The 27,647-nt window shown below is 61.6% G+C and overlaps 1 protein-coding gene across 4 annotated transcripts; it reads left to right on the forward strand.

Annotated features, from left to right (window-relative positions):
• Positions 1-1,050: 1,050 nt before the first annotated feature.
• CBS (cystathionine beta-synthase) lies at positions 1,051-27,181 on the forward strand. 4 transcript variants are annotated; one of them, XM_078452720.2, is made up of 18 exons: positions 4,646-4,907; positions 6,421-6,559; positions 9,291-9,507; positions 12,032-12,138; positions 13,085-13,219; positions 13,569-13,648; positions 13,731-13,865; positions 14,400-14,469; positions 15,673-15,764; positions 16,531-16,656; positions 17,284-17,368; positions 18,492-18,597; positions 20,136-20,213; positions 20,377-20,511; positions 21,079-21,187; positions 24,993-25,077; positions 25,474-25,515; positions 26,805-27,181. In XM_078452720.2, exons 2-18 carry the CDS (start codon positions 6,490-6,492, stop codon positions 26,960-26,962), a joined length of 1,830 nt encoding a protein of 609 aa, XP_078308846.1. In that variant the 5' UTR covers positions 4,646-4,907; positions 6,421-6,489; the 3' UTR covers positions 26,963-27,181. The 4 variants fall into 4 exon arrangements, with proteins under 4 accessions (XP_078308848.1, XP_078308846.1, XP_078308847.1 ...); XM_078452722.2 differs by lacking the exons at positions 4,646-4,907; positions 6,421-6,559 and adding an exon at positions 1,051-1,074; XM_078452721.2 differs by lacking the exon at positions 6,421-6,559.
• The last annotated feature ends 466 nt before the right edge of the window (positions 27,182-27,647 follow it).

Consider the following 27,647-nt stretch of genomic DNA (forward strand, 5'->3'; position numbering starts at 1 on the left):
GGGTACTGTTCAGCCTGCAAAAGGAGCCCCTGGAGAAATGTCCGATCCCAGGGCTGGGGCGAAGACTCATCATGGGCCCGAAACGCCTCGTGGGACAGAAAATAGAGGCGATGAAAGGCACAACGGGGAAACGAAAAGACACAGGGTCCAGCTTGATTCCTGATCTGGGGCCATTTCAGCATCAAAGCAATGATAGTGAAAGACGAGTAGCCTGTGTGACAAGGCGAGGCTTCCTGAGCCCACCACCATTTCCCACCACAGTAGCCACCCAGTCGGTGGCTCAACCTGGGGCTGCCAGGCGGGTGCCAGGGGAGCAGCAGCCAGGGAGGGGCACAGGGTCTCTCTGGAGTGACACAAATGCGAAAACTGAATTGTGGGGGCGGCTGTATGGCTCTGAACGCCAAATATTAGTGCTTGGGTACTAAAAACGATTGGCTGTGCACTTGCAGTGGTAGAATGGACGCTTAAAAAAAAAAAAAAAAAGGGTCCGTGAATCCAAACTGGAACAAATGCATGAACAGGCACATGATATGCCGTAGTGGAATGCCACACGACAGACGCAGGAAGAGTCAGGGGTTAGAACTGCCCCTTGGCAACCATTTTCATAGAAACCGATTCAGGCAGACTATGCAGGGAAGCTTAAATCAGAGAGTGCGAGTTTGAGAAGTTTACCGGGTGTTTCCAAATTATCTCCGCAGGGATTCTTACTAGTTGTGAAGGGGAAAAACCATTCGTTTACAGTGGAGAAGGCGAAGTGCACGTGGCCAGATGGGACACGCAGGCACCCACTCCGTCAGTCATGTCACTCACATCACTCGCTCTTGTCACTCCAGCGCCTTCCAGCAGGAGGCACCCCCCCCCCCAACCCCCACTGGGGCCAATCCTGAGGAAACAACGTCTCACGAACCAGGGACGTTCTATAAAACGTCTGGCCTGCACACTTCAAAGACACCCACGTCTCAGTCCAACAAATGGCTCTAGGGCACGGCCACTGGGTGCGGCGAGGTCCGGGATTTTGCTGTGACAGGCAAACTGAGTGAGGTCTGCTGATTAGGTCATGGATTTGTATCAATGGTAAGTTTTTTTTTGGTTTTTGTTTTGTGGTTTTTGTTTGGTTGGTTGGTTTGGTTGTTTTTTAAAGACTTAATTTTTTTAGGGGTGCCTGGGTGGTTCAGTCGTCGGTTGAGCATCCAACTTCGGCTCAGGTCATGATCTTGTGGTTCGTGAGTTCAGGCCCCACCTCGGGCTTACTGCTATCAGCACAGAGCCTGCTTCTGATCCTCTGTCCCCCCCACCCCGCCCCTCCCCTGCCTTCACTCTCTCTCTCTCAAAAATAAACATTAAAAAAAAAAACACTCAACATTCTAAAAAGACAATTTTTTTAAAGCAGTTTTAGCTTCACGTCTTGATTTTGGCAGTTGTCCTATGGTTATGGAAAACAGTTCTTTGTTTTTCAGAAATAGACACTGAAGTCGCCAGGGGTAACGGGAAACTGTCTGCAGCTTAATCTTAACCATTCAGAAAAACCAGACAGTTAGATGGTGGATAAGTGGTACAGACTTAGATTCATATTATAGACAGACAGGGACAGAGACATAAGTATGAAGAAAATACAATAAAAGTTTAATATTTGGGGGCACCCGACTGGCTCAGTTGGTAGAGTGGGCAACTCTTTTTTTTTTTTTTTTTAAGTTTATTTATTGGCGGGGGAGGGGCAGAGAGAGAGGAAGAGAGAGAATCCCAAGCAGACCCCCTGCCGTCAGCGCAGAGCCCGATGTAGGGCTCCACCTCACGAACCATGAGATCATGACCCGAGCCAAAATCAAGTCAGACTCTTCCGACGCTTAATCTTGGGGTCGTGAGTTCAAGCCCCATGTTGGGTATAGAGATTATTTAAAAATAAATTTTTTTTAAAAAAGTTAAAATTTTGAAAATCTGAATGAAGGGCGTCTGGGAATATTCTTGCCACTTTTCTGACAGTCTAAAATTATGTCAAAATTAAAAAAAAATTTTAATTAACTTTTTAATATTTATTCTTTGAGAGAGAGAAAGAGAGAGAATGAGCAGGGAAGGGGCAGAGAGAGGGAGACATAGAATCCAAAGCAGGCTCCAGGCTCCAATCTGTCAGCACAGAGCCCGTCGCAGGGCTCGAACCCACGAAATGCAAGATCATGACCTGAGCTGAAGTCGGACGCTCAACCGACTGAGCCACCCAGGCGCCCACCCCCCAAAATTTTTAGTACTTGGACCTCATAGCAAATTACCACAAACTCAGATGGCTTAAAACAACACAAATTTCTTGTCTCTCACTCCTGGAGGCTAGAAGTCTGAAATCAAGGTGCCCGAAAGCCCACGCTCTCTCTGCAGGCTCTGGGGGAGGGTCCTTCCTGCGGCCTTCAGCTCCTGGGAGCTGCGCGGTCCCTCATCTTGTGCCAGAATGACTTTAATCTCTGCCTCTGTCTTCACAGAGCCTTCTGTCTGTGAATGTGCCCAAATTTCTCTCTTCTTACAAGGACACGGGTCATATTGGATTTAGCACGGCCCCTTCTCCTTATCCAGTACGACCTCTTAAGTTGGTTATATACTCAGAGAGCCTATTTCCAAATAAGATCATAGTTACAGATTGCAGGCATTAGTAAAAGTTTAATGTTTGGAAATCTGGGCGAGTATCTGGGAATTCTTCTTGGCACTTTTATGACAGTCAGAAATTATGCCAAGATAAAATAATTCAGAGCATGATCAAAAACTCCCTAGTTTGAAACCTTCCGAGGGCCCTGCAGCACGAGGCAGGAAGTTCCAGCAGGAAGTTCCATCCTGGCCGGCCTGCAAGCCCTGGGACTCCGCCTCCCCTTCCACCCTCTGGCCACTCCTGTCCCTTGCTCTGGCCACTGCCCTTTCCTCCAGTTTTTCTCACCCCTGACTTGTTCCTGCCCCAGGCATTTGCAGTGGTGGTTTTCAGCCCAGAACATTCCTCCTTGAGAATAAGATGTGGCTCCTCAGGTCAAATGTCACCTGTCCAGAGAGACTCGACCCCCTGACCTAATGCTAGCTCCTGTTCCCGTCTTTATCTGTCTTCATATTTGTTCTCACTAGTGGAAATCCTATCACAAAATGATGTCTCGTTGAGCCCCCTCCCCTAGAACAGAAACGCTCCAGGGACAGAGGCCCTATTGGAGTTTCCGTTTTTTCCAGAGCCTGGCACAAAGGCCCGCCTGTGGCCGGGGATGGCCAAATCATTGCTGGATGAAGCGAACCCGCAAGGTGCTGGGCAGAGCCACTGATGGTTCCACATCTGTCCACACCTGGTAACACGGTTGTGACCTGTCAGTCACAGTCACTACAGGCGGGGAGAAGCACAAGGGTCTGCCCCAGGGTCCTCTAGGCTCTTTAAAAGCCAGGAGCACGCAAGTTTGAAATACTGATGACTGTGGCCCTCCCGGTGGCCCCAGGGTGCCCTGCTGGCCAGCAGCCTCCAGCTCCTGGATTTGGGGAGTGGGGGGAGTGGCCTGTGCAACACCTGTGTTTCTAAGCGGCTTTTGTGACTTCTGGCTGAGTGTCAGGTCTCAGGCGAGCTCTGGTTCTTTCCCAGTCTTGTGGGAGCTGTGGCCAGGCTCCGCAGAGGGGGTGTGGGAAGGTGAGCACTGTGTCTAGGGGGCACCTGCACAATGGGGGACAGGAAGTAAATCCCGGGAAACCCCGTCGTGGGGAACCCAGAGCCAGGGTACTGGGTGCATGCTGGGTCCCCTGACCTGAGGCAGTGGGGACCAGGGCTGGCGTGGGGGTGGGGGAAGGTTGGCAGGTGGGACGTTTGTGGAGGGTCATCCTCACGGTCCTACAAGCCCTTCCCCGCTCCAGCGGGCACACTGTACAAGTCATCAACAAATATTCACTACACTCCCGCAGGGCTAGCAGTTAACCAAGTAAAACAGAATCGGGACATCAAGCACAGAGCGTCCGCACCCCTGGAGTCCGCGATCCTGGTGGGGGGTCCTTGGGGCGCAGGGGGAGAGGAGGGCAGAGGGCCAGCGGATGCATCAAAGGGGAGTGGGAGCTGGTCCCAGGCCCGCGGTAGGGCAGTGGGGGCCAGGAGTTGGGGGACACGGGAACCCAGACCTGAGGCCGGGGAGTTGGACGGAGTTGGGTGGGGAGTGGGGGTGGGGGAGTGCGGGGTGCGGGCGGGGGCGGGGGGGGGGGGGGGGAGAGGGTGGAGGCCCTGACCTGAAGCCAGGCAGTGAGCGAGGAGTTGGGCGGTGAGTGGAGGTGGGGGTGGGGATGATGGAGGGCGGGCAGCACGGGAGGTGCGGGGTCCCCAGCCCGCGCACGCCACGCCGGGACAGCTAGCGCGGGGTGGGGGTGGGGGGCGGGGTGGGGGGTGGAGTTGGGTGGGATGAGGGAGGGGCAGCGCGGCAGGTCCGGGGTCCCCAGCCCGCGCGCGCCGGGCAGCTAGCGCGGGGGTGGGGGGTGGAGGGTGGGGGGTGGAGGGTGGAGGGTGGGGGAGGGGCAGCGCGGGAGGTCCGGAGTCCCCAGCCCAAGCCAAGACAGCTAGCGCGGGGGTGGAGGGTGGAGGGTGGAGGGTGGAGGGTGGAGGGTGGAGGGTGGAGAGTGGAGTGGGGGAGGGGCAGCGCGGGAGGAGGGCGTCCCCAGCCCGCGCCAGGGCAGCGAGCACGGGGGTGGGGACGGGTGGGATGGGGGCGGGGACAAGCGCGGCGGCGGGCGGCACTCGGGATTGGCCGGGCGCCGGCCCCCCGCCCCCGCCTCTCGGCCAATCGCCTGCGCGCACTGTCGGCAGCCGGGTCCCGCAGGCCCCGCAGCTCCGGGGTTGCGGCTCCGAGTAGCAGCTGTCGGGGTCGCAGGTCGCGGCGCCCGCACGCGCGCAGCCCGCCGCTCTTTCCCGCGTCTCCGTCCAGGTGAGCGCCCGCCGGGCCGGGAACCGCCCCACCCCTGGGCGGCGGGGTCGGGCTGTGGTCGACCGCCTCCGGCGGGCCCCGGGTCGCACCCACCCCTCCGCCGGACTTGCATCATCTGCACCTGCGCGCGGCGGAGCAGGGCCGGCGTCCCGCGCCCCCCGCGCGTCCAGGTTTTGAGGCCGGGGATTCAGCGCCCACGTGGCCCCGGGCCTCCCCCCGCACCCCCCGCGGCTGTGGAGCGGAGGGGGCGGGGGGGCGGGAGCCGGGGTGCGATCGTTGATTTTTCGATGTATTTTGGAGGGGAAACGGCTGTTTCGCAAACTGCTCTTTTCCGTCAACTATATGAGGTGGGAGTAAATATTCATGTAGTTGCGCGGACGGCACGTGAGGTGGGTGCCCGTGGGGGGAGGGGCGCAGAGCACACGGAGGTCGTGCCCTGGGCACATACTCGGATGCCCGGCGACCCCCACTTCCCCGGACCCTAGGGGAGGCGGATGGTTGAGCTGGGGAGGGGGGGGGGCGGGGAGGGCGGTGGAGGGGCGGGAACGCAAAAGTTTCAGCTTCGCCAGGATTACTTGGGGGTGTTTGTCCCGAACTGCGCCTCCCGGCCGGCCTCCAAATCTACTGTAGAATCTCGATAGGCCAGCTGAAAACTCACACTTTTAAAACAGGAGTTTACTACCATTCGCACCCTTGAGCCTGACCATCCCCGCCCCCCACACTGGGGCCAGCTGGTGCGTGTGTCTGCAGGGTGCACGATGCCCTTGGGGGCGTCGTGACCCCAGGAGGGTCTTGCGCTTTAAGACGGGGTTTCAGGTGGAGCGGGAACCGGCAGGGCGGCGCCAGGTGAGCCCGCCTCCCCGGGACGCGCGTGCTTGGCCCGCGGGGCGCGAGCTGCGTCTCGCGAGTGGGAACCCGCGGGTTCGGACCGGTTGCCAAGCGAGCGCCTGGCCCAGGGCTTTTGGGGTCCGCGGAGACTCGGTCGGCTTCGATCTTTGTACCCAGCGGCTCCTTACCTCGCCGGAGGCTATGCCAGGCTAGGCAAGTCGCAGAGAAGGAGGCGCGGGGCTGCCCGCGTCCTTAGAGGCCGCTTCCGCGAACGGTTAGCGATTCTGGCCGGTCCTGCGGCGGGCGGCGTGCCTGCCCGGCCAGAGCGCTGCGGGGCTGCCTCCCTCCGATGGGGGGGAGGGTCTGTGACCCGGGCAGGGGGGGCGGTTCTTGCACGGTGGAAGAATTACCGCCTGAGCGGGAAAAGGTGCTGGTCTCCTTAAGGGCGGGGGTCCTAAAGTTAGAGAAGGGGAGGGGGGCATCCTCGAGTGGCCTCAGGGAAGACTTGAAGCTTCCGAAAGAAGCCGGTGATCCCAAGGCTTGAAAGAACCACCGCTCTAAGGCCGTTGGGCAGGACAGCTGGGAGGCTGGCTTCTCTGGAAAGGGGCCAGCCCCACCGGCCTGGTGAATTTCCAAAGGACGTGACTTGCAGAGTGTCCCCAGGTTTCTAACTCCCTGTTCGCAGGCTCCGGCCTGGGCGAATGTGGCCAGCCGCTGGGCACTGGGCTGCATCGGGCCACCTGCACTGGGGGAAATGGACCCAGCTGGGGCTGCCTCTGCCTTTGCTGATAACCAGCCTGGTTCTGCGTGCCCTGGAGGAGAAGGTCAGCAAGGGAACGCCCCGAAACTCTGGATTTACAACCTCCATGTGAGGAGCCCTTTACACCTTCAGCCCAGTCTGCTCGGCCACTCACCTTTTCACAGCAAAACTGCCTCACGAAGGTCTTGGGGAGCACAGGAGGCGTGTGGCTGCGATCTGGGGTCCGCCTGCTTCCCAGAGGGGCTGTGGGCCATCCTGAGCCACATCACCTCCCCTACCGTGACCTTCCGGGAGGGACTTCCCAGACCCGCAGGATTCCAGAGATTTTTTTCTTTTGTTCTTTCTTCTCTTGAGAGTGCAGGCAGGGAGAGGGACAGAGAGAGAATCTTAAGCAGGCTCAGCACAGAGCCCGATCTCTGTGGGCTCAATCCCACCACCCTGGGATTATGACCTAGACCGAAATCAGTCAGACGCTCAACTGACTGAGCCACCCAGGTGCCCCAGAGCACCCCCCCCCTTTTTTTTTTAGAACTGTTTTAGTTTTAGGAAAAATTGGGAAGACGAGTTCCATATGCCTGCTTCCTAACACTTTCCCTGAGTAGCCAAGCCTGTTGCATTAGTAGGTCTTTGTTACCGTTCGTGAACGCAGCTGTTAGCTGAAGTCCCTGCTGAACTCAGGTTCCCTCAGTTTCCCCTAACCCCCTTGAGCTCTTCCGGGATTCCTTGGAGGGTATGCCTCGTTTGTGGAGTTGTACCGTCTCTTGTGGGCACTTGTCGGTCGTCAGTCTGTGGAGGGGTGGCCGTGTTGGAGCCGGGCTCTGTCGTCCTGGTCGCTGTGGAGGTGGGAGAAGGGGGCAGAAGACAGGCTGAGTTCAGTCCCAGTCTTCCCGAAGATGAGGGTGGAGCCTGTTGGTTGTCACCCCAAAGGGGCGAGGCAGGCGTCCAGCCCAGTGAGGCCTCGCCTCTGATTGAGCTGGTCCCCATCCGTCCGTCCGTCTGTCCTTCCTTCCGTCAACTTGTCTTATCTGTTTTAAGGTTATGTGTGATTTTTATTTATTTTTTTAAACTGTTTAATTTTTAAGTTCATTTATTTTGAGAGTGAGAGTGAGCACAAGCAGGGGAGGGGCAGAGAGAGAGAGAGAGAGAGAGAGAGAGAGAGAATCCCAAGCAGGCTCCACATTGTCAGCACAGAGGCTCGAACTCACAAACTGCGTGATCATGACCTGAGCCCAAGTCGGATACGTAACCCACTGAGCCACCGAGGTGCTTAAATTCATGAGAAAGTTTTTGTGACGTCCTCTTTATGGTTCTACACACTCACAAGGGCACAATTCCGTAGCATTAAGTACATTCACAGGTTGTGCAACCATCACCAGGATCTGTATGCAAAACGTTCATCAGGTCAAACCAAAACTCCTCCCCGTTCACCAGCGACGCCTCATAACCTCTGTCCTACCTGGTGAGTTTCCTCTGTGAATCTGCAGATCGTAGGCTCCTCTTTCCCGCAGGTGCAGCCGTACAGGGTTTTCCCTTCGTGTGGTTTGTTCACAAAGCGCAATGTGTCCGAGGCCCCCTCACCTCGTAGCGTGTATCAAAACATCATTCCTTTTTTTTTTTAGGGTAAATACATCATTCTCTCCATTTCTGATATCCATCGTATAAACGTAGTCTTTTCAAAACAACTTTGAGGTAACAAAAGCCATATATATAGTCGACCCTCGAGCAGTGTGGGGGTTAGGGGTGCCGACCCCACGCAGTCAAAAATCCATATGTCACTTTTGACTCCCCCCAAATTGAATAGCTCACTATTGCCCGGAAGCCTTACTGATAATGTAAATGGTCAGTGAACACTTGTTTTGTATACAGCATGCATTTATGCTGTACTTTCACAATAAGCTGGAGAAAAGTGTGTTAGGAAAATCGTAAGGGAGAGAAAATCCATTTACCATACTGTGTTGTATTTGTCAGAAAAAATTTTTATATAAAAAAAAATTTTTAACGTTTATTATTGAGAAATAGAGACAGAGCATGAGCAGGGGAGGGGCAGAGAGAGAGGGAGACACAGAATCCGAGCTGCCAGCACAGAGCCCGACGCGGGGCTCGAACCCACGAACCACGAGATCATGACCTGAGCCCAAGTTGGACGCTTAACCGACTGAGCCACCCAGGGGCCCCGTTTTTGTTTTTGTTTTTAATGGAGTTGTCCTTATGTGTGATACTCACAACAGAAGCCCTTTTTACAACTTGCTGTTTTCATTTCACGTCTACGTTGTGCAAAGATTCCCCACTGTCAGGTAAACAACATACCCATCACCTCTACGTGGGAACTTTTTTTTTTTGTACATGCTCACGTATTGAGAAAATTTGAAAACTTTATTACTTTTTTATGGCCAAGTAATATTCCGTCGTATGGCTGTGCCACGTTTTGTGTATCCTGCATCTGTGACAGATGTCTGGTGTGTTTCCACGTTTTGCCTCTTGTGAGTCGTGTGGCTGTGAACGTGGTGCACAGATGTCTCCAGCTCTTTGGATATATGCCTAGGAGCGCCATGCTGGCTCCCGTGGTGGTTCTGTTTAACCTTTCGAGGAACCGCCACACCGTGGCCACAGCAGCTGGCCCCGACATTTTTGTGCTTGTCCTTGTGCTGTTTGAATGTGTGGACGCTCCGCCCCCTGCCCTGCCCCTGCAGAGGGACCCTGTGAGCAGGATTGCCCAGGTCCCCAGCAGCAAAGCAGAGTCCTCGGCAGGTGTTTAGAAATGGCCTGAACCAAGTCTCTCCCCCTCCCTTTGCCAGATCCCAGCATGCCTTCCGAGACACCCCAAGCAGAAACGGGGTCCGCAGGGTGCCCCCACCTCTCAGGGGCACACCTAGGGAAAGGGAGCCTGGAGAAGGGACCTCCGGGGGACAAGGAAGCCAAGGAGCGCCTGTGGATCCGTCCCGATGCCCCAAGCAAGTGTTCCTGGCAGCTGGGCAGGCCGGCCACTGACTCCCCTCATCACCACACTGTCTTGTGAGTGCCGGTTTATGATTTATTATTATTATTATTATTATTATTATTATTATTATTATTATTTTAGGAGAGAGAGCATGTGCACAAGCTGGGGAGAGGGAGAAAGGGGCAGAGAGAGAGAGGGACGGAGAGAATCCCAAGCAGGCTTCTTGCTGTCAGCCTGGAGTCCGATGCGGGGCTCGATCCCACAAACCACGAGATCATGACCTGAGCCGCAATCAAGAGTCGGACGCTTAACCGGCTGAGCCACCCAGACACCCCTGATTATGGGATTTAAAATCAGAACTCAGGGGCGGTAGGGAGGTGCAGGCCTCACTGGGGCTGGTAGAAATGAAAAACTTACAAATCCAGAATCCCCAAGCATTAAATGTGTCTGAGCACCGAGAGCTCAGGAGGCGACGGGCCCTCGCTGCCAAAACCCAGCCGAGCAGCGGGCGAAAGGCCTGTGTGAGGCTGGGGCAGCCACGAGGGACCAGGTTCCTGCGGGCCCCTGAGCCTGTCACGCGGGAGGCCTGGGCAGAAAGGATGCCATTTGAACCGGGTTGTAAAGCAGCGTCACCCCTGCCGCTCCCCTGCTGGCCTCGTGACCGCCTGAAAACCCTTAAGGGGTCGCCGTCCCCTCCACAACTGGTTCGGTCGAGGCACACAGTCGTGCGGGTGTTGGGGCTCACCTGCCGGGAGGACGCAAGACCGAGGCGGCCTCGTGGTGTTCAGGGAGCCTGGTGCCGATGGCACAGGTGTGATGAGACGAGGACAGGGTGCCTCGGCCCAGCATCCGGATAGGTGCCCTGGGCCAGCGCAGGGAGAGCTGGGAAAGGGGATTTGAAATGGTTCGGATGTGGGAGGGCTTAGAAGGAGGGCCAGGGTGGGAGCGGCGGGGAGGGGGTGAGGTTTACTGTAAGATGCTGTGGGGTTGCTCCCCACCCCCCGCCCCTCCCCCCCACCCCCCACCCTGGTAAATTCTTTCCCCAGCTCCCACCCTGATCACCTCAGACAAGCTTCTCTGGGGCTTTTGCCCCCCGCCAAGCTCTCCCTTCGCCCTGCCTGCTGTGAGCTGCCCCCGGCCTGGCTGGGGGCGTCCCTTCCGCTCCTTGGAAGGCTGCTGTTGGAGGCTGGATTCCAGCTTGTTCCAGCGGAGGCCTGTTTGGGCCCCCAGGGTGGACCGCAGCCTCCGGCCCCCCTGGGGAGCTGGGTGCGCTGGGCCTGAGGCCAGGAATCTGGTCTTGCCGGGTTCCTGGAGCAGAGGGCTCGCTAAAGTTCGGGAGCCACGGAATGTAAATTAGAAATCCGAGGGCGTAGGAAGCTAAACCCAGGTCTGTGCTGCACATCCCCGGGCGGGTGTTTGATGAGCACGTACTTGGCACGGACAGGAAGAAGGTATGCAGTTGGCATCGGGCCCTGAGGGTGAGGAGGGAACCGCCTGTGTCGTGGCTGACACACCATCGGGCTGTCCACACCCGACTGTCACCTGTCACCAGGTGGGAGAACGGGGAGAGGAAGCCAGTCGCTAGAATGCGAAGGGAGACAGCCGGTCGGCGATAAGGAATCCCACACTGAGCCTGGACGTCCACCTGGGAGTTCATGGTGACCTTGACCCCAGGGGCACCGGTGACTCCCCAAGGTCTTTGTTTTGTTTCGAGTAGGGTGCTTCAGTCACCCGCGCCTGACATTTTCTGAGTGATGCCCGGTGGCCGGTGCACCCCTTGTGGCCACTGTCCATCCCTGGTGGACAGCCAGGCAGCCTGAGGGGGCTCAGCTCTGGAGGAGCTTTTTTCATCAAGGAAAAGCTTTTTTCCTTTTTTCATCAAGGAAAAAAGAAGGACAAGGAATCCCAGGGGTCGGGTGCCGAGAGATGGAAGGAAGTGAAGGTCCACAGAAAAGACTTTCTGAACGGATGCACCAGGCAGGAGCTGTTGTTGAAGTCATGTTGTCTACTCCAGCTTCCGTACTTGGAAGTAATTTTTTTTTAACATTCACTTGTTTTTGAGAGAGAGAGAGAGCAAGCAGGGTAGGGCAGAGAGAGAGGGAGACACAGAATCCAAAGCAGGCTCCAGGCTCCGAGCTGTCAGCACAGAGCCCGACGTGGGGCTCGAACCCACGAACCGTGAGATCATGACCTGAGCCCAAGTCGGACGCTTAACTGACTGAGCCACCCAGGCGCCCCTGTACTTGGAAATAATTTAACATAAAAAGTTGCAGAAATAATACAGAGGGGTCTCGTGTCCCTTCCCCAAGCTGCCCTCTGACCCCGGCCCCTGTTGCCCAGGAAACAACCTTGATGGGGCTCACCGTTAGCTACACCACAGACGGGGTTTCTGCCATCGGCTCACCCACCGGTGTCCTCACATGTCACGTGTGCACACGTGAGCAGGAATGTGCCTGTGGCCTTTTACCCTGCGTGTAGGTTTGTGTAAATTCCCCTCGGATCCCTCACCCAAGCCAGTTCTTGGATTTGTTTCTTGGTTTATGTAAAACAGCGTGCTGGTGTGCCAAGTCTGAGTGATCGTGGACTTCCCTGTTTCAGGACCAAATCCCCCCAAATCTTGCCAGACATCCTGAAGAAGATCGGGGACACCCCCATGGTGAGAATCAATAAGATCGGAAAGAAATTTGGCCTCAAGTGCGAGCTCTGTGAGTACCTGGCCGCCTCCCTCTGTCCCGCGCCTGCCCCAGCAGCAGCTCGGTGGGCCTAGGGTTGTGGGCATAGACCCCTGGGGCCCTCTGGGGGGCAAGAGGGGCCAGGCAGTGAGCCGGCTAATGAATGTCCGGGACCCAATCGGGTAATAGCAGAAAGAAGGCACGGTAGGGGGACGTGCCGGGGTGGCGGGGCACAGCTGGCCGCTCTGGTCAGGGCCCGAATGAGGAGACAGAGTGTGGAGACCCGGGGAGCGTGTTCTGGGCCAACGTGGAAGGCAGGACCCAACCAGGAAGGAGCTTGACCCTCCCCAGACCTGAGGAGGAGGAGACGTCACAACGGGGTCCGTCTTTGTGATGCGGGGTCTCGGCCGTGGGCTGGGCAGGAAGCTGTGTCTCTGTGTTCAGCTGGTTCTGTGGGGATAGACCGTCCGTTATGAGGCGGTGGGAATCGAGGGAGCCACGTCCGGCCTTGTCCTCGGTGAGCAGGGGGGCCACCCGCACGCAGAGCCCCGTGTCGCTGGGCGAGGGCCTCTCCCGGTGAGCAGGCTGATGGGAGGCAGGCGTGGAGCGCTGGGCAGGCCCCAGTTGGACGGGGCGGGCCGCCCTGCCTCACACCGGCCCCCTGCTGCGTGTCCGGCTAGCCGCTCTCGGCCCGTGCTGCCCCAAGGGGGGCTTTTCCTGGCCCACCCACCCAGCGGGGGGCTCCTCACTTCTCTCCTTCGCTCGGGGTTGCCACTCGGGCTGGACGGCGGGTGGCTGGGCAGGGGGGAGTTTCCCGATGGGCGAGCACGCTGCTCCGGGCGCAGGTGGGGGCGAGAACGGAGGGGGGTGGTTTACGGTCCCCACGTGCTGGGCGCGTCGCATAATAGGAGGTCGTGGGGATCAGCCAGGGGGCGGTGGGGGGAGCCTCCTCCTGTCCTGATTCGTCCTTGGCTCCCAGTGGCCAAGTGTGAGTTCTTCAACGCCGGCGGGAGCGTGAAGGACCGTATCAGCCTGCGCATGATTGAGGACGCCGAGCGGGCCGGGACCCTGAAGCCCGGGGACACCATCATTGAGCCGACGTCCGGGAACACAGGTGGGTCCCGGGCCGGGCCGGGCGGGTCCCCTGGCCTGTCCGGCCGGCCTCCTCCCTCGACTCGCTTGGGCAGCACGTAATGCGTGCATTTGGAGGGCGGTGCCCAGGGGAAGCCGGGGGCGCCGGGTTCCACGTTTTCCCGCCTGCGTCGCTTCTCAGGGGGCACATCCCCTTTGCGTTTCTACCTCGGGCGTCCTCTGCCCCGACTCCCTCATTCGAGACAGAAGGGGGTGACCTCGGGCCTTTTTGGTATCTGAGTGCCCTGTCCCTGGGCCTTCCCGGCTGTGGGCACCCAGAGCGGGGTCTGTGGGGCGCCGTGGCCCCCTCTCACCCCGTGCACTGTCCCCAGGGATCGGGCTGGCCCTGGCTGCCGCCGTGAAGGGTTACCGCTGCGTCATCGTGATGCCGGAGAAGATGAGCACGGAGAAGGTGGGGGCAGGGGTGGTCCCGAGGGGCCCGGCCCCGTGCACCGGGCCCGGGGGTAGACGCGGGCCTCCGTGCTCCTCCATAGGTGGATGTGTTGCGGGCCCTGGGGGCCGAGATTGTGAGGACGCCCACCACGGCCAGGTTTGACTCCCCGGAGTCCCACGTGGGGGTGGCCTGGAGGCTACGGAACGAGATCCCCAACTCTCACATCCTGGACCAGGTGAGGCCGGGGTCTGGGGGCGAGCGTGCGCTCGGGGGTGTGGACCCACATCGGGGGCGCCCCGGGGGGCGTCCGTCGGGGTCGGGGGCTGCAGAGGCGGCTGGCGCGCGGTCGCCGGCCTCTCCCGGCCTGCCCGGCGCTCCGGCAGGTGGCGGCCAGGTCCGCCGAGCCTTTGGCCCCCCCCGCCTCCCGGGCCGGCTCTGGACGGCTGCGCTCAGCGCCTGGGCCGCAACGGCTTTGGCGGTGCACCCGGAAGCTGTTGTACGGGTGTAAAACGCACGAAAACCTTTTCCCCGGGGCTCTCGGCCTCACCCGTCTCCCCTCTGGGTGAGTTCAGAAACCGCACCTCCTGGAGGGCTCGAGTCGACGGCTTGCGCTGGTCGAGCTTCCTAAAACCACCCGTGCCGCTGGCCGCCGGCTCGATCCGCCGGGATCCGCTCCGGCTCGCCCCGAGCTGTCGGCCTGACGCCCCGGGGCTGTTGCCCGTTCGGCGTTCCTGAGCCCACTCGGCCCCTCCGCCGTCTCTCCACACAGTACCGCAACGCCAGCAACCCCCTCGCTCACTACGACGCCACCGCCGAGGAGATCCTGCAGCAGTGTGACGGTGAGTCTTCGGGCCCGCCCCTCTGTCCGCCTTCACGGCATCTATCCCTGCTTGCCCGGGAGCGTACGGGTCACTTACCTCTCCTCGGTAAACTCCTGTCCGTCCTTCAGAACCCAGCCCAAGTGTCCCCTCTCCGCGAAGTGCTTTCCAGCGCATGTCCCCAGAGGGGTGTCCCTTTTCGGACTTTGCCTATGCGTCGCCCGGAACACCAAACGTATTGCGCGGCTCTGCTCGTGCGCCCGGCAGTAGGTCCTTCCAGACCCGTGGGAGCTCCCGCGTGCGGGGAGCGAGAGCGTGGCAGGCTGGTTGGTGCTGGAGCCCTCCCTGGGCTCCATGCCGTCGAAAGCCCTCGGCATCAGGCCCCGGTCCGAGCGCCGGATCCAACACTTGGGTTTTCTCGTCTCCCGAGCCGGATGGTGGTGCCGGGGGTCGGTTTACTTCCCGTGCGGACATGAGCGTCCCTGGAGCCTTTGCACACGTTGAGAGCCAAGCCCGTGGGGGGGAGGGGGTGTTTCCCGAAGAGGTTTCAGGGAGAAGTTGCCGGGCGATGGGCCTCGCCGCTTGGAACCTGGTGCTGGCACCGGCCCACACGCGACCTCGTTCCAGGCCTAGGAGCCAGGCGGCAAGGGTCCAAGGGTGTGCTCACCCGGGTTTTACGTGTGAGAATTCTCTCCTTTGGCAAAAACAGCCCTCTGCCTCGGCACGGGTCTCCGCACCGACTTGTCTGCAGGATGCCTGGGCCGGCCACGCGGCAGGCGGAGAGCCCAGTGGCTTTCGGGCCGAGCCTGAGGGATTTATTTATTTGCTTTATAATTCAGTTCACTTAGTCCTACCTGAAGCCTGACAGTGTAAGACGGGCACGGCGAAGGGCCTCCCCGGGCCCCGTCCCCGCGGCAGCCACCGCGCGGCGGGTCCTGGCAGTGCGTCCAGACGCCCTTCACGGCTTCGCACCAGATGGGGGCTGCGGTGGCCACGTGTCATCCAGCAAAGACTAAGCAGAGCCCACTGGCTCGCTGTGGCTGCGGATGCTTCTTTAAAGCTCTAGAACTGTCACGAGAGGCTGTCGAAATGTGACAACAGCTTCTCTCTGAACTTCTTGAGAACCAGTGTGCATTTTGGTTGCGTCTTTACTTACTGCCGAGTGTGGCGAGCCGGCTGAGCTGTGGCCGGAGGGTGGCCCCCTGACACAGCTTCTCCCATCAGGGAAGTTGGACATGCTGGTGGCTTCGGCGGGCACGGGTGGCACCATCACGGGCGTCGCCAGGAAGCTGAAGGAGAAATGCCCAGGGTGCAAAGTGAGTGAGCCAGGGGCTGCAGACGGGTGTCGGAGGCGGGTGGGCCCGGACGTGCACGCCTCTCTCACCTGCGGCCCCATCTGCGGTCGGAGGCGGGACCATCGAGCTTCTGGGCCCTGGGTCCCCAGGGTGGCCTCTGCTTTAGAGCTGCAAGTTCCCCGTCCTGACATTTCTGCTTACAGCTTGTCCTTGTACCTTGTGTGTCTGCTTCTTCTTGGGAGTGACCCATGACCTAGGTGCCCCGATGCTCTGGGGGTTGGGACAGTCGACTTGGATGGCCTCCAAGGATCGTTCCAGAAGCTCTAAGCTCTTAGGGTCACGTCCCACATGTGCTGTGCTTGGCGGGGGGGAACATCTAGATTTGGAGTTAAGCGTGGACCCGGGGAGGGGCTTGTAGAAACTTCCAACTGGGGGTCCTGAGCACTTTTCTCCTTCCGGCCATTTCTCTGCCATCCATCCCCAAAGGCTCTGGCTGCCCCCACAGGGGCAGTCAGGGCTTTCCTGGGGCGCCCTGCTCACCTGGTTCTCCCCTGGGAAGCTACCTTGTCCCCCCCGGCCACATGCCGTCCCCTCGGAGTACCCCGGGTGAATGTGTACCTTGTAATGTCCCCAGCACTTGGGGCCCGAGGCCTGGGGACATGGCCACACCCCAGGGCAGGTCTTCACCGGGTGCTTGCTAGGGGTGGGATTGGCCACCCCCATAAAAAGCCAGGCACGGCCAGATGAGACTGTTGCCCAACTTGGGTCCTCATGCCGCCCCCTCTAGATCATCGGGGTGGATCCCGAGGGTTCCATCCTCGCAGAGCCCGAGGAGCTGAACCAGTCGGAGCAGACGGTCTACGAGGTGGAAGGGATCGGCTACGACTTCATCCCCACGGTGCTGGACCGGACGGTAGGCAGGGCCAGGGCACTCCCAGGCACGGTTCCAGCCCTCTGGGTACGAACGCTCTTGGCCTGTTTTCCAACGGAGGGGCCGCGGAATAGTGGGGGCTGCGTGAGCAGGCGGGCGAAGCGTGGCCTCGCCGTCAAGGGCAGGTGACATTTGGCACCGTATCGAGTGTGTGCCAGGGCCCTGGTGGGCGGAGACGCTGAGACGGCCGTGGGCACGGGCACGGGCCCGGCCCCGGCAGAGGGAGAGGGCGCGGGTGGTGAGGGCAGGGAAGCAAAGTGAACGATAAGGACCCCAGCCGGACAGGGCTCTCTTTCGGGACCCTAGAGGGTAATTCTGTCGGCGGGGTGGGGGGGGTTGTCTAGGGTGGACCTGTGGGGACAGAGCTGTGCGGCGGGGGCTGGCGGACAGTTTCGATGCCAGGGGCAGAATGTGTTGGACCAGGAGAGGTAGAAAGTTCTAGGGTTTTAGCCCTGAGACTCCAGTCGCGGATGTGGGGCCGGGCCACGTTCCGATGAGGGTCATGGCCTCTGGCGCACCTGTGAGGCTGCAGGCGTGGGCTGTGGCCACACCCCCACCACGGAAGGGCCCGGGCCCCTCCAGAGCTTTCCGTGTGGGTCCTGTCTGCAGGTGGTGGACAAGTGGTTCAAGAGCAACGATGAGGAGGCCTTTGCCTTCGCCCGGATGCTGATTGCACAGGAGGGGCTGCTGTGCGGTGAGTGCCGGGCGGGCTCTGGGGTGCACTTGCCCCCTGCCCCCCTCCAGGCCACGTGTAAAAGACACCCTCGTTCTGAAGCCGCGGGCCGCGCCTGTCAGGTGCCGTCCATCCGTCTGTCCCTCGGCAGGGCCGTCATGCTCACAGCAGAGGTGCCCTTCCGGAACATGGCTGGAGCTCCGGGTCTGTGTTCCTGGGCCCCTGGGGTCCTTAGGCTTTGTCTCGCTGAGGACAGGCGTGGCCCGCAGATCCGAGAGGGGAAGGAGTGTGAGCTGTGAGGGGCCTGGGGACGTAGCAACCCCCCAGTAGCTCAACAGAAGAAGAAAACAGCCGCCATCTCTGCGCTCCCGGCGAAGTGGGCAGTGGGGTCCGGGTACGAGTGGGCGTCTGCCTCCTGCCGGCCCCACCTTGAGAGGCGTCCCGGCGATGCCGTCAGTGGTTTGGGGGTGACGCCAAAGCTTTTAGGGCTCTTGGTTTTTTTTTTGTTTTCTTCTTTAATGTTCATTTTTATTTTTGAGGGCTAGACAGAGCATGAGCAGGGGAGGGGCAGAGAGAGAGGGAAACACAGAATCCCAAGCAGGCTCCAGGCCCCGAACTGTCAGCACACAGCCCGACATGGGGCTCGAACTCACGGACCTCGAGATGGTGACCTGAGCCAAAGTCAGACACGCTTAACCGACTGAGCCACCCAGGCGCCCTGTGGACGCTTGTTTTCAGTCAAGCCCAGCCCTCACCTGGGGTCTGGGGCTGGCACAGGGTGCCGGGAATGCCCTGGAGAGGCTGGGGGGCATGTGTGACACGGGCCTCCAGGGTCAGAAGGAGATGGGACCACGCTCCCCACTGGCTGTCTCCGCTCGGAGCCCCAAGGCCCCCGAGGGAAGCGCTGGATTTAGGCCCCCAGGGACTGACGGGCCGAGAGGACACGCGGCTCGCTGTGGGGTGTCTGTGCTTCCTCGGGGAGGGTTTAGCGACCAAGCCTGGGCGGACATGGAGCTCCGTGCTGCCAGAGTGGTGCGGGTGCAGTGAGAAGCGGGGTCCTCCCCCAGAGCCAGGCCCTGCGGGTGGCTCCCCAGGCTCCCCCCAGGCTCACACGCAGGTGCTCACGCCCCCCCCCGCCCCGCAGGTGGCAGTGCCGGCAGCGCCATGTCGGTGGCCGTGAAGGCCGCCCAGGAGCTGCAGGAGGGCCAGCGCTGCGTGGTGATTCTGCCGGACTCGGTGCGCAACTACATGTAAGACGTGCCCTCCCCCGCCCGCGGCTCTGTCTCTGTCCTTCCGAGTCCCCCGCCCGCGTCTCTCTGTCCTTCTGAGCCCCACACGCCCCGGGGGCTCTCGCTGCCCGGCCTCCCCGGAGATCAGACAGCAAGGAGGCGGGAGGGTGGGGGTCTGCGGGACCCCTGTGAGCTCTGCCTGCACCTGCCTGGCCCCCGGGCCCCCCGTCGGGCTCCCCATTGTGTCTCAGCCTGTCTTGGGGTCCTCTAGACACGCTTATGAGTCCGCGCACCTTCAGGGCGGCCGGTGCGTCTGGCAGAGCGCCCCCTGGAGGGGGTTCCTTGCCCACTTCAGCCCCTCCCGCGCCTGTCGCCCCTCCCGCCCCTGTCGCCCCTCCCACGCGTCTCCTGTGAGCTGCCCTCCCCCACTCGCCCCCTTGCAGCCTCCACCCTCTGACTGAGGAGATCCCTGGCTGGGCTCAGACAGCCCTTCAGGACCTGCTGGGAAGTGTCTGGCCGGTGGCCCCACGGCCCCTTCCGGCCTGATGGCACTGGGCGTTCGTGTGTGTTGTGGCCCAGCTCCGAGGGCCATAGGTCCAGCCGGTGGCCCCTGGGCCTCCGGCTCTGCCTGTGCGCCAGGTTGCTCCGCAGCAGGCTTCTGGGGGACGGGGAGCGGAGGACCCCCCTGGCCCCCGCCCGCCAAACCCTCACGATTCCCTCCATAGCCCGGGTGCTGGGGGTGCCCCGAGTTGGCTTCCCAGGGGCGCGGGGGTTCACAAGGGTTCCCACCGCCAAGTTGCCCTGAGCTGGGCTGCCCGTCTCCCCGTGAGCTCGACGGGCCTGCTGTGTGGGCATGTGAGCGTGTGCACGCTGGAGGGTGTGAGAAGCAGGGCGGGTCCGTGGGAGACGCGGCGGGTGGGTGAGGGAGACACGGAGCAGGGGTGCAGGTGAGAGGGCAGGTCCGCAGGGGGTAGAGAGGGTGGTGTGGTGGGGAGAGAGATGGGATGGGGGAGGGGGGAAAGACAGGGCCGGTGGGGGGCGGGGGACAGGGTGGGGGTACGCGGGAGGTGGGGTGAACGGGAGGGAGACGGGGCGGGTGTTGGGGGGCAGAGAGATGGGGTAGCTGTGAGCGGTAGACGGAACCGGTCATGCGAAGGACCGAGCGCGTCCTCCCGCGTGTCTTGGTCACCGGGTGGCAGGTTGGGCCGGGTCCCAGGCAGGCAGCCCCGAGCCGGGGCCAGTGTCCTCAGCCCCTGGGGGCGAGGCGCGCCCTGTGTTCCTCGGCCGGGAGGCCGCCCCGGAGCCAGGAGCGGGCTTGCCGGCTTGGGCTCCGGGACAGACGCTGTGCTCTGCACCCCCGCCGATGCAGGCCAGGCTCGCGGGTCGACCAGGTGCCCCCACGGCGCTCCCTGCTGGGGTCTCCCAAGGCCCGGCTCCCCGGCCTCACCCTGCAGTCCCCGCCGGCCGCTCGGGGTCTCGGCTGGAGCCACGGTGTCCCGCGAGTGGTGCTGGGCTCGCTCAGGACCGACCGGGCCCCAGCGGTTTCTTGATGCCCGTAGGTCCAAGTTCCTGAGTGACAGATGGATGATGCAGAAGGGCTTCCTGAAGGAGGAGGACTTCACCGTGACAAAGCCGTGGTAAGGGTGTCTCTGAGCGGAGACCGTGCTCCCAAGTCCAGGCCCCTGTGCTCCGTCCCGCACCCAGCCGGCCGTCATCCCTCTGCGCTGAGCCTCGTACTGAGTGTACTTGTCTTCCCCTCCCGCCTCCCGGTTCGCGGCCGGCCCGGCGCCCTCCCCCCAGGTGGTGGCACCTGCGAGTTCAGGAGCTGAGCCTGTCGGCCCCGCTGACGGTGCTGCCCACGGTCACCTGCGAGCACACCATCGAGATCCTCCGCGAGAAGGGCTTCGACCAGGTGCCCGTGGTCGACGAATCAGGGTCAGTGTCAGCCACCCCAACCCGGGGCTCTGCCCGGAGCCGCAGGGCCCCAAGCTCCCGGACAGGGCGGGGCAGCGGTTGGCCCGTCGGACGACTTGTCCATGCGCACCCGCCACGCTAGCTCTTACGGCCCAAGGGCCCCTCCTGCGGCGTCCCTGCACTCTGGGCACGTGCGTGGGGGGCGGCGGGAGAGGACCGGCCGTGCCGTGGCTCGTGGCCAGCATTGGAAGGCCGTGGCCAGCCAGCAGTCTCCCGAGACCGTCCCAATTCTAGAACCGAGCCCACCACCTGGGACGCTGCCAGCTGTTTCCCCGCGATGCTGGTCAGAATGGAGGTGCCCGAGACTCACTGGTTTGTGGTGTCCCTGCACTGGACAGGCACCCCCAGGGCCGGGCATCGGTCACTGCCATACCCACGTGTAGGCACCGCACTTCCTGGTTGAATTCTCAGAGAGAGATTCCACGTCTGGCCACGGAGCACAGCCTGAGCAGAGGGTGGCTGTGGGCGTGTTCTGTCCTTGGGAGGGAAGAGAGGTGCCCGCACTGACCCCTGACCCCTGTTTCCCAGGGCGATCCTGGGGATGGTGACCCTGGGGAACATGCTGTCGTCCCTGCTCGCTGGGAAGGTTCAGCCGTCAGACCAAGTTCGAAAAGTCCTCTATAAGCAGTTCAAACAGGTATGAGCTCTGTTTCACTCGAGACCCAGGCCTGCCCTCGAAGGCGGGGCTCAGTGCTCCCCGTGAGAGGGTGCCGGGGCCCCTGCTGCGCCCAAGCCCATAAACCCAAGGGTTTGCCCCTGCTCTGCAGGCGGCCCTCACTGGTGGGGGCTCACCTGGGGGTCAGCATCCCGAGGCCGTCTCAGCCAAGCCGGGCGCCCGCCAGCACGGTCATTTTGCAACGCTGGGCCTGTGCCTTCTCTGTGCACGTTCGTTAAGAATGTCCGGCAGGCCGAGAACATTCTGGGGAGTTGCCGGGGCTGGTTGGGGCCCGTGGGCGTCCTTACATGATCACGGCCCCTCGATGGGCCGGGCAGAGGCCCCAAGGTGGTGCGGTCGGGCGTCCCCTCTCCCTGGTCCCTGGCGCCGACTCCCCACCAGCTTGTCCTGCACTTGGTGAGGGAAGGCGGCCGCTGGCCGTGTTGTATTTGAGGGGCTGAGTCTAGAGCCAGGGAGGAATTTCCCACCACGCAGCTGACATGGCCCCGGAATCTGTGTTCCTTCCACTTTCGGCCATCACCTGTCTCACAGGCCCTGCAGGGCCCCTTCCGCTAGGCCCTCTGGGAGCCGCTGCCCGGCCTGGACTGTCACCCCCTCCTCCTCGTCCCCTGTCCTTCCTCCAACCTCGACACTTCCCGCAGCTGGTGCCCCCACTGCCCCCGCGCGATGCGTTCACCCTCTGTGCCCCAGGCCCCGTCACACCCGGGAGCACCGAGTGCACGAGCGTGTTTCTTGTGCGGAAGCTCCGTGAGGTGTCACTGAGCCCGGTGTCACGTGAGAGGGGCTGGCCAGCCGGGCCGAGCGTGGTCGCCCTTCCCGCTGTTCCCTCTACTGAGGCGTAATTGCCACACGGGGTCGTGTCCAACCTGGCCCATTCGATGGTTCTGACATGAATACGCACCCGTGAAGCTGTCCCCATGGTCATGAGCGCACGTATCCCTTACCCGGAAGGCTTCCCCCGCCCCCCCCCGCCCCCGCCGACGCCCCTCTCGTCGCTGCAGGCGGTATGTGCTCTGCAGACCCGTGCACACAGCGTGTGCCACTCGTGTGCCTTTCCCACAGCGTAGTGTGGTGAGACCCATCCCCCGGGGTCGTGCACGCTGGTCCCTTCCCGCCCCGAGTGCCGCTGGCCCGCGCTGGGGCCTTCCACGAGCTGGCCTGGTCGGGGGAGCCTTCTCTCCGGTGGGGGCTCCGCTCCGTGGGTCTGTCTTCAAGCGGGCAGAGCCGGTGGCCGCCGCCTGGCGCCCGAGTCTGTATCTTGTTCCCTCCCTGAGAGGCCACACCTTCAGCCACGCCTCCGCCCCCAGAGCGCAGCCAGGCCCTCGGCGGGGACCCCTCTGGGTCTCAGCGCAGGGACTTCAGTTCTCGCCGCTGAGCTGCCGGGCGGGGCTGGAGGAGCCAACCGCGTGGGGGGCCGCCGTGCACCTGCTCCCCTCTGCCCTGCGCTCCCAGGGGCGGGTGTGGGTGGAGGCAGGTGTCTTCCTTCAGCAGGGGCTCCAAGCCTCCGCGTTCCAGATCCTGTCTTGAGAACGCAGGGGCCGCAGTAGACAGCCCGGGTGGGACCCGACATCTGGGCACAGCCGCCCTGCCGGGTGCTGGCCCTTCCTGCTGCCCCGTGGGGGCCTGGCCACCTGGGTGCGCTGTGGCTCCCTTACCACCTGATTCTTCGTGACCCCCCGTGGCCTTTTGACCACATCCAGCGCGTGGCCTACGGAAAGCGTTTGGCGGAAGCTGGCTTCCGTGGACCGGCGCTGCTGTGAACGCTTCAGCGTGCACTGGCGCCCGGTGTGGACGTGCTGGACCCCCCCGGGCCCACCCCCAGAGGCTCTTCCCCTGGTCTCCTGAGCCGTGAGCGCTGGTCTTTTCCCACGGAACCGCCCCCAGTACCAGAGTCCAAATAGGAAGGGCGCCGGGCTAGGTTCCGGTGTGGCTGACCAGGGCTTGTCCAGCTCGCGTCTGATGAACACTCCCCTCACTGTGTCCCCAGAGAGGGTCAGCCAGCCCCTGTGACCCCTCCCGGGGAGCTGATGGCAGTGGAGGCCGTGGGGGACAGAGGGCTCTCTGGGTCAGACTTTCCCGGGAGCGTAAAGAGATGGCCGAGTGCCGTGGCTTACACCAGGTGACCCCTGCGGCTGGGCTGCTGATGCCCCATCCATAACTAACCTGAGAACCTTGCGGTGTGAGCAGGTGGGAAGGAGGTCCCGCGGTAGAGCCCCAGCCCGTGTAGATGCCGGAGGGGGCCGGGGGCTAGGCTCCCTCCATTCTCCGAATGCCTCACCTCACCGTGTTCACCTCTCTCTGCGGGTCATTTAAAACTAGGAAAATCTTTCAAATGGAAGTATGGCCTCGGGTGAGTTCAACTTGTAGAGGCATCACCTGCGTTTCTCGCAAACCTGCGTTCCCGGTGCGGGGATGGGGTCTGCTCTTGGGGAGTGCTACGCATGAGGGTAGCAGCCCCCCGAGGGCCGGGGAGGCTGAACTCATTGAACAGCATCATCCGCTGATTTCTCAAAGAACGTGGATACAAAGACAGGAGCCCTTCAGGCCTCTTGCTGACAGCAGACCTCTTCCCTCTGGACGTGTGGTCACCGTGACTTCCGGGTTCCAGGCGGTCAGCCAAGAGGGCGTTGGGGGTGTGCCCGAAGCCCATCTCTGGTCTCGGCGGAGGTCCGAGCCGGGCGTTGGCGATGTTGGGGGCGAGGGAACACCTGGGCGCCGGGTCGGCGGGCGGCGAGCCACGGACCGAGCGGGGCGACAGGCCTGGTGGCCGGGGGGCCACCGGGGGCCAGCCTCGCTCCCGCACAAGGGCCAGGGTCTCCGATCATGACCGCTCCTCCAGCGCCCCCATCCTGATTTTCCCTCCTGGGTCTTCCGTCCATTTTGTGTCCCCCACGCTCCCTTTCCCACCTGGTGGGAGCACACTTCTCGTGAGGCACGGGTTTCGATCCTCAGAAGGTGGCCCCTGTTTTTACTGTTCTCACAGTTTGTCTTGAGCGGGCGGTGTGGGGCAAGCACCCACGTCTGCCTTCTCCACACAGCTCGCCATCGTTACCACATCTTGCACTGGTGTTTGTTGGGGCAGGTGCCCGATAAGTGCTAGTTTTCATAGGGGTCTGTCTGTGCGTTCCACGCGCCCGGGGGTTGTGGCAAATGTATCTGTTCCAGTATCCCACAGACCAATACTGTGTAAACCCCCCCCCCCCCCCCGTATCTCCCTGAGTTTTTTTTTTTTTTTTTTAACGTCTACCTTTGAGAGAGACATAGTGTGAGCGGGCGAGGGGCAGAGAGAGAGGGGGGCACAGAATCCGAAGCAGGCTCCAGGCTCTGAGCTGTCAGCACAGATCCCGACGCGGGGCTCGAACTCATGCACCGCGAGATCATGCCCTGAGCCGAAAGCCAAAGTTGGAGGCTTAACGGACTCAGCCACCCCGGCACCCCTCCCTGAGCTTCTCATTAGTTTTGCCTCTTCCAGAATGTCAGAGTTGGGGTCAGACTGTGGGAAGCCTTTCTAAATGGCTCTGTCCTGTGTCTCTCCAAGGACTCATGGTTCATCTGAGCGTCTTATGTGCACTGTGTCGCCCTCTGCGTCTTGCATTCGGTTTCTGAATCGGCAGAAGACTAGAGGAGAATGTTCTGGAGCGATGCCCAGCCTTTGCTTTGCTCCTTTCACCGTCAGGCCTGGCAGGCAGTGGCCCTCAGGCTCCGCCAGCTTGAGGCCTGGCGGGACTGTCCTGGGAGCGCTGACCGACCGCACTTTTTCTTCCAGATCCGGCTGACGGACCCGCTGGGCAAGCTGTCGCACATCCTGGAAATGGACCACTTCGCCCTGGTGGTCCACGAGCAGATCCAGTGTGAGTGGGCCTGCTGTGGGCCGGGCTGGGCCGGGAGCTCCGTGGGGCAATGAGGCCCTCGTCCCTCAGAGGGTGTCGGGAGGTTGGGGGGGGTGCGGGTTGGGGGTGCTGACCTCCAGCCCCCACCAGCCTGTGACTGTGGATCTCGGCGGGAGCCCTCCGTGGGCCCTGCCAGAGAGGCCACAGGGCTTTTGAACTGCCACGCACAAAGCCCCTTCCGGGCCTCTTTGGCGGGTCCACACAGGCCGGGGGATGCGTCCGGTCCTGGGCGGGGACGAGGGCTGGAGAAGCGAGGAGGATCGGGAGGGGCCCAGAGTGCCCACCCTCCCGGCTGGGGCTGGTCTTGGGGCCCGGTCTGCCCCGAGTCTAATGCCCGTCCCGTCCTTGGCTCCACAGTGCGGGACCTGGCCTTGACGGGCGTGGTGGGGGGGCCCTCAGGTATGTACGCCCCCCCCCACAACCCCCCCCCCCCCCCGCCGGAAATGGCTCTGTGGTCACAGTCGGAGCCGCCGAGGGCGGAGGAGGGCGTCCAGGCCCCAGGCTCGAGTGGGAGGGTTCTTCCTCCTAGGCTGTTGACTCACGTTTGAACTTCTACCAAAAAAAGGCCAGAGTCCCAAGTTCAGAGTCCGCCTGGCAGCATTTCCCCCGGCTGCCTCCTGCGGTGTTGGCAGAGGCGAGCGGTCGTAGTGGAGACCCCATGGCCCTTTTTCCAGAAAGCCTGCACGCCGGGCTCTGGATGGGTTTCTCCTGGAGGGTCTGCAGGGCAGACTGGAGAGGCCGCTAGAGGCCGCCGTCGCCTGCGGAGGTGTGCGGCCGTCTGTCCGTCCCGGTGCCTCTTCCTCTCCCGAGGTTCTCCAAGCACGCCAGCTGGGTCCCTGCCCCCCCCCCCCCCCCCTCGCAGGGACCTCTGCCCTCAAAGGCACGAGGGACAGCCAGCCATAGGTGTGGTGCTGGGAAAAGGGGGGCCTGGCCCTGTGTGCGTCCGTCACGGTTCTCGGGGGGAAAGCGTCACCAGGATATGTGGACGTGGGGAAAGAGCTGTGGTATAAGGAGTTGGCTGACCAACCGGGTGACCAGGCCGGTGGGTCCCCTGCAGGGTGAGGGGGCAGGCTCAGGACCCAAGAGCCAGTGTTTCAGTCTGAGTCCAAAGACAGGAACGATGTTCTCTCACTCAGAGAGTCAGCCTTTTTGTTCTTTTCGGGCCTTTGGCTGATTAGGTGAGGCCCACCACATTAGGGAGGATCCTCTCTCTCCTCCCTGTGCTCAAATATCACGTCTCACCCAAAGACACCCAGAGTGATGTCTGACTAAATATCTGGGCACCCCGTGACTTCGTCAAGCGGACACATAAAATTAACCGTCTCAAAAACCCTCTCTGCGCTTTGCACAGCGTGGTGGGAAGGGGCTGGTGTTCATTTAGGCCTGAGAGAAAGGCAGGGGTTTGAAGAGAGGCCGGGGGTGTAGTTCACAGGTGTGGGAGACGAGACGTTGGAACTTCTTGCCAAACTCAAGCATCGGGCGCCCAGGGGGACGCTCGGATTGCTTGCTTAGTGAGACCTGGGGCGTCCAGCCGGGCAGACGCGGGGCGGAGAAGCCAGCTTCGCCCAGGCGCCTCGTGTCAGAAGACCGTACATGGCGTTGGGCCCGCGTGGGCCTCCGGGGTGTGGCCGCCTCTAACGGGCTCCACGCGGAGACCCCTTTACACCTGCTGTCTTGTTCCTCCGCAGACCACAGCAACGGCAAGTCCAGTAAGAGGCAGACGGTGTTCGGGGTCGTCACTGCCATCGACTTGCTGAACTTCGTGGCCGCTCGGGAGCGCGACCGGAAGACCAAGTCAGGAAGCCCCTCGGAGCCCAGACCTGCCGGGGCCACGGTACAGCTCTGACCGCGCCCGCGCCTCGCCTCGCCTCGCCAGGGTCCGTGCTCTACCTTTTGTAAACACGGAACCCACACGCGTGATTTTTAACTGCCTGACGCTGGGCGTTGTTGTCAGGAGCGGGCAGCGGGTGTAGGATGCTTAGCCCGGGGCCAGTGTGGACGCTAGCTTCCCTTTGATTAACACCTGGCCGCCTCGGTGAATCCGTTCACGGTCTATTGGAGTAGATGTGTGTTTCTTTACCTTTCTTCTAAAACGGCTCAGCAAGAAAATCTTATCAAACAGGATCCAGCCAGGCGGGTGAGCCCTCGTGGCAAATGACCAGAGCAGGGTGGATAAAAGTGGAGGAAAGTGCTCTTCTGGAGAAGAACCTACGATGGGGAGCAGCAGAAAGGCGGCTAGGGAAGGATGGGCCTGTTTGGAGCCCTCACACGGAGGTGGTGTCTCCTGGGGACTTCAGTGTTCGGGGTTTCTTAATTGAGGTGAAATTTGCATAACCTTAAATGAACGATTTAAAAGTGTAAGTTTTTGGGGCGCCTGGGTGGCTCAGTCGGTTGAGTGTCCCACTTCGGCTCAGGTCATGATCTCGCGGTTTGTGGGTTCGAGCCCCGCATCGGGCTGTGTGCTGACAGCTCAGAGCCTGGAGCCTGCTTCGGATTCTGTGTCTCCCTCTCTCTCTCTCTGCCCCTCCCCT

The sequence above is a fragment of the Panthera onca genome, chromosome C2 (assembly GCF_046562875.1).
Source record: "Panthera onca isolate mPanOnc1 chromosome C2, mPanOnc1 haplotype 2, whole genome shotgun sequence".
NCBI lineage: Eukaryota > Metazoa > Chordata > Mammalia > Carnivora > Felidae > Panthera > Panthera onca.